This window comes from Benincasa hispida, chromosome 9, assembly GCF_009727055.1.
Source record: "Benincasa hispida cultivar B227 chromosome 9, ASM972705v1, whole genome shotgun sequence".
Lineage (NCBI taxonomy): Eukaryota > Viridiplantae > Streptophyta > Magnoliopsida > Cucurbitales > Cucurbitaceae > Benincasa > Benincasa hispida.
The window spans coordinates 12,960,787-12,966,965 of NC_052357.1; the positions used below are offsets into that span (position 1 = coordinate 12,960,787).

The window sequence follows — 6,179 nt, forward strand, 5'->3', positions numbered from 1 at the left end:
AAAGAAAACTCTAGAAACTCATACATCCAAAACTACTTATTATATTTTCTTCCCTCCTTTAAACCCATCCTACTTAACTAAAGGGACTTGAAAAAGTTCATTCTACCCCTAACTCAAAAAGAACTAGAAACCCAAACAAAACATATATGGGTCCAATAATGAAAATACCCAAAAAGTTGAGGTATGTTTGCAAATTAAAGTAAATTAACAAAATTCAATCGGTTTCATTTAGTAGCATCAATTGAAACCAACTATAAAGCTTCTGATCAGATGTTGCTACTCAAATCTTCTCAATTAAGTACGGTAGCTTCTTGGCTCTTGAGCTTGTGATAGGTCTCGGAGATAACACAAGGGCGTCCTGGTTCATATCAGAAGGATATATGTGAAGTGAGGTTTAATGAAATATACGAATTTTGTTTAATCACCTGGTTTCTAGAAAACGGAAGGAAGATGAAGATGCTCCAGACGAGAGCAACAATTATCACAACAATGCAAGATGTGTCGAAAGGAGAAGGAGGAAGATGAATAATAAAGAGAGCATGGATTGAGAGAAAGGAGAAGACGACACATAACTAAGAGAAACAAATAATATATATTCATATTTTTTTTGCCCACTCATTTAAAATATGCCACATCAGTATTTTTTTTTAAACCTGAGAAACTAAAGTATTGCCTTAGGGACCAAATAGATACCAAAGCCAAACCTCATAGACCAAAAATATAATTTACTATTTTTTTTATTATATATTAGTATTTGTACTATAAATTTTGAAACATATTCACATATTCTATTTTCTTTTATAAAAATTATTATTATTTAATCAATTTTAATAAAAAAAAATAAGATTTATGGTAAGTATATAGATTAAAATTAGACATTTTGAAAGTGTCGAATCTAAAATTAAAAAAACCCCAGTATAGAAGCTAAAATTGTATTTAACCTAATAATTCTTTCTATTAGACCAAATACGATACTAGTGAGTTTTACACTTTTGTGAACTTAAAAAAATGTCAACTAATTTTGTAAATTTTAATTTTTAATTTCAATATGTTTATAAACTAAAAAGAGTATATGTACATATTCATTTTTCAAAAGATAGTAACTGACGATGTTAATTTCCGTTTTTTTAGTAACTTTTGATTGTATGAACACATTTATGTCCGCTGATTTAAATATCAATTTTTCAAAAGAATAACAAAACCTTTTTTTAGAATGAAAATAATATAACCTAAACTGTGGGTATAGATTTATAGATTTTTTTAAAAAATTATTGAATCAGTTTGAAATTATCTTTTTATTTTTATTTTTTTCATCACTTTCTTCGCCACAAATTAGAATTCCCACACGACTTAGGTTTCTTAGAAATTATTCTATTATTATTAATTTTTCATATATATTTTTTAATTTCTTCAAGAAGAAAAAAGAAGAACAACAACAACAATAAATAAAGAATAAAAATCGATCTCGAAGATCGAACTACCCTCTCACGAGCTCGGGTCATAAACAATCACAACACGCCACGTGGAAAATGTAAGGGGTATTTTAGTCATTAGGAAATCTCCAATGGCGGTCTCTGCATTTCAGTCTTTGTTGCTGAAACCTCTCTTTTGTCTCATCATCGTCTCTGAACTTTACTTCGGATCTGATGATCTTGAGAGAGGAGCTCGGTAATTCTCTCTGCAAATGGAAAATGCCTAAGATTTTCTCCTAAGAAACCGCGTCAGCATCTCAATCTCTTACTTTCCCACATTTGGGTGCGTGAATTTTCTTGTTTTATTCAGACTTTCAGTGCAATCTCCGTTGTTTTAGCTTTTGCTTCCTTACCCTCTTCTTATTTTCTTAGAAATAATAATGGGTCGAATCGATCGGTGGGTTAGCTCAATGAAATCACATTCGGGTTCTGATTGATTGATTTAGCTTTAGCATAACTGATGGTTTTAGCTTCTACTTACCAAATTCACATTTGTTTGAGAACCCCATGTGGCTGTCACTTTGTTTTTAGCTATTTTAATGGCATTGCGTTGGACAATCTTTTGGAGTAAACGAATTAGCAACTCATTTTCTTCCATAATGTTGTTTGGGGAAATGGCGTTGAGTCTGTTTTCTGAGATTTTTGTGCTCCGAGTTTCGTTTTGTTTTTACTGATTTGTCTGAAAATCTTCTTATGTAGAGAAACAGATGCATAGAGAGAGGCATATGTTAATGTGCTGAAGGAATGCCCCTAATGTGACATGAGGGAACTTTTCCAATTCATGTCGTATAAGCAAGAGATGAAAGGTGGAAAAATCATTAGGCTGAGGGGGGGATATCTTTCCATTGCCCTGATTGTTCTTATGTTTACAACCATATTGTTATGGGCTTGGGATAAAAGCTATTTTGCTAGTTTTCTTCCATTGACAAGAGAGCAGTATATGATACCAGTTTCAGGTATTTAGCCAACTGATCATATTCTTTCTACTTTTTAAGATGTTTCTTGTTAATCTATCTCAAGAATGGGATATATGTGAAAAGGCTTTGATGGGATATAAATGATACAGTTCCAAGCTTACTTTCTTTGGCAACTTGAATTGAATGTTTAATTGTCATGAATCTGTTCCCTGGTTTGTAATTAAATTGGTCATACATGTGAAAGTTGTCATCTATGTCTATGGTCTACTACATGAACTTTAATGACTTTCTTAATTCTGTTTTCCATTTCCATTTCTGCTGTTGTTTTTAGAATGTAATATTTGGATAATTTGATTGAGAAGTGAAACATGGAGATGTAATTATGGTTGTTTTTTCCCCCTATTTTGTAGTGATCTTAAGATCAAAATGCTAATTAGCTATTGAATGCTCTACCACTGAAACAAGCATGTTTTTCTAACTCCTCTGAAGAAGAATGACTGTCTAAACTCGATTTGCTTTTATATCTTTCATGTTCTCTCTCTTTTTCTCTCCATATCTTTAAATGTCCAATTCCTTAACTTGCATTGTGCTTATTAACTCGTGGATTAATTTTCTCTATCACGACTTAGAATATGCAGTGGACGTGTCAAATAGTTCCTCAACATCAATTAAGCCAAAGTATGAAGTGGCTAAGTCAGTGGATAAAATGAAGGAAAGAAGTAATAATACCGATGAAAAAGAAAAACCAAGAAAAAGCTCAGACTACTCTGATGCTCATTCTGCCTCCAAGCTCCCTCCCGAATTAAAAGAAAATGAAGATGGTGTTATCTTGTCTCCTTCCTCTAAAGGTAAAGTTTAGATTCAGCTTTTGTTTAGAATATGCCACCAACCAGATTTCCTTGATTTATGCATAATAGATACTCTTTAAAAAATGTTATCCATTTCATATCTAAGATATTGCTGCTCTTTCAGTTTGCAACTACGCCAAAGGTAAATGGGTTGAAGACAACAGGCGTCCATGGTATTCTGGACTAGGATGTAAACAATGGCTATCAATTATGTGGGCCTGTAGACTTACAAAGAGAAAGGATTTTTCTTATGAAGGATATAGGTGGCAACCGGAAAACTGCTACATGCCAGAGTTTGAGCGTTCTTCATTCTTGAGAAGGTATTTGAGATTTTAACCTCATGTGTTACTACTAATGTATTGTTGTTACTTTCAGTTTCTGCATTTGACTTTATGACCTTGCGAGCATATTTCATCGATTAACCTTCTTTCACGAGTATATCCCTCCATGAGCCCTGAGCGAAACTGGTGAACTGTATATAGGTTGTCATTTGTGTATTGTATGCTTAAACCTTGTTATTTCTAGAGATTTGAATACCATTTTGATTTCTAGAATGCAGAACAAAACACTTGCGTTTATAGGAGATTCCTTGGGTAGGCAGCAGTTTCAATCTTTAATGTGTATGCTCACTGGTGGTGAAGAAAGCCCCGAAGTCGAAGACGTGGGAGGAGAATACGGTCTCGCCAAAGCTCCCGGGGCTCTTCGACCGGATGGGTGGGTTTATCGGTTTCCAAACACAAACACCACGATTCTATATTACTGGTCAGCAAGCCTGTCTGATCTAGAGCCTCTTAATAGAACAGATCCATCAACAAATATCGCGATGCATTTGGACCGACCCCCAGCTTTCATGAGAAAGTTCCTCCACCAATTTGATGTATTGGTTTTAAATACAGGACACCATTGGAACAGGGGAAAACTTAAAGCAAATAGGTGGGTGATGTATGCTGATGGAAAACCGGTAGAAGAAAAGAAGCCTTTGGATATGGGGAATGCCAAGAACTTGACTGTCAACAGCATTGTCAGATGGCTTGATTCGCAACTTTCCCTGCATCGTCGTAATCTTAAAGTTTTCTTTAGGACAATTTCGCCGAGGCATTTCTTCAATGGGGATTGGAACACTGGGGGATCCTGTGATAATATGATTCCAATGTCAGGGGGGAGTGAGGTTGTCCAAGATGGATCTAGCGACACTGTTATTGAAAGTGCTTTAAAGGGTACCAAGGTAAAGATCCTGGATATAACTGCCATCTCTCAGTTGCGAGACGAAGGCCACGTGTCGCGCTATACTCGTAGAGCAATCCTAAACACAAGTGATTGCTTGCATTGGTGCTTGCCTGGCATACCAGATACGTGGAATGAACTTCTAATTGCACAGATATAGTTTTCCATAACAGTGCTTCAAGACATTCACAAGTAGATTCCGTCTTTCATTTTTTTTGTAGTCTAAGAAGGCTAGAGTATACAAGATTCTTAGTAATGGTTGTAGCTGGGAATATATCAATTTACTCCAAGGATGTTACACGTATCCACGTATTCTACAAGGCGAAGAAGCCGACCTATTTCGACTTGCAGTATAAGAATAGTATCAATAATACCATTTTGTTTCTTCACAAATGTTTACTGTTGCTGGCAACAAATTTCTCTCATACGATTTGCTTGGTGAAAAGTTGTTCTTGGTTTAATATGGTTAATTGCATCAGTGGCTGCCCCGATCCATGCGAGTTGTAGCTTTTAACCACGAAGCAATCTGGTCGAGTTGAAAAGCAAATCACTTCAAGTAAGGCTTTCTACTTGTTCCCTCTGAAAAGTTGTTACTTTTAGAACATTCTTTTGATAGATCGGTTAATATTCATCGTTGAGAATCCTAAACTCTTATCAGAAAGGTCAGAGAAAATTTGTTGCTTAGTCGATATGTATCATTCCACACGAACAACCTTGTTACATCAACAGAAATTTGACTGAATAATATTATGATAAAACTCAATCGTTGAAAAGTATTTTTGAGCACCTGAAAAGTCATTCTTAACAAGTTCTTAATTTATTTGCATACCATTCTTTCCGTAGCAATATTATTAGATTGATTTTGACTCATATAGATAGGTGTCTGTATCTCCAAGGATGGAGATATTTCTTGCCATTATATTGCCCTTGCCTTGGCAGCTGTGTTATGTTCATTTGAAGAAGGTTCCAAACAAAGAGAAGCATGAGGCAGTTTGATAATCTCATGAAAAAGGTGAATTGTAGAAAAATTAAGACCCATTAAAAATAAGATGGAAAATCAAAAAAGAAAAACTTGTTATATATAAAGTTACTATATATATATATCCCCTAAACTTTGGACTAGTAATTATATTAATTTAAACTCTAAACATTTTAAGTGTAGTGATTTACACCATTCTCTCTATAAAACTTATAATTTGTACCAATTAGACTTCTAAACATAGGTTATTTATTTCGATTATGTTTGAAAATCATTCATGTATCAATTCTCACATGTGTAGACTTCTAAATATATCTCGATTTTGCAAAGTAGACAATTAAAATTGATGCATGGATAATTCTCAAAAGAAAATCTAACTGATTAGAGTCTAAATTGATTCACTTATGAAAACTACGGGATTTAATCGAAACAGTGATAAGTCTTACGCAATGTTTTTTCAAATGAAACATAGTAGATGGTGTAAATTAGTACACTTGAACTTGAAAAACATGTTTTTACCAACACCTATTAGTCATGAACTTCAAGTCAAGATCAACAACATCACAAAATCCCAAATAAAAGAAACAAGAACCATCCTTCCTCTTCTTCACCTTTAATTAATGGAAAATCACAAACGAGAGAAATTAGAAGAAACAGGGAGATAAGAGACAATTATAGGAGTTTGAGGGGATTTAGGTTCATGTTGTCTGTGTTTGAGTTTTGTGTTTGAATGTTGTTG

The 6,179-nt window shown here is 34.2% G+C and overlaps 1 protein-coding gene across 2 annotated transcripts; it reads left to right on the forward strand.

The window, feature by feature from the left end:
• The first annotated feature begins 1,575 nt into the window (after positions 1 to 1,575).
• On the forward strand, positions 1,576 to 5,237 carry LOC120087272 (protein trichome birefringence-like 14). 2 transcript variants are annotated; one of them, XM_039044218.1, is made up of 5 exons: positions 1,576 to 1,755; positions 2,172 to 2,428; positions 3,028 to 3,237; positions 3,362 to 3,557; positions 3,790 to 5,237. In XM_039044218.1, exons 2-5 carry the CDS (start codon positions 2,233 to 2,235, stop codon positions 4,619 to 4,621), a joined length of 1,434 nt encoding a protein of 477 aa, XP_038900146.1. In that variant the 5' UTR covers positions 1,576 to 1,755; positions 2,172 to 2,232; the 3' UTR covers positions 4,622 to 5,237. The 2 variants fall into 2 exon arrangements, with proteins under 2 accessions (XP_038900146.1, XP_038900145.1); XM_039044217.1 differs by having other exon boundaries at positions 1,578 to 1,755; positions 3,019 to 3,237.
• The last annotated feature ends 942 nt before the right edge of the window (positions 5,238 to 6,179 follow it).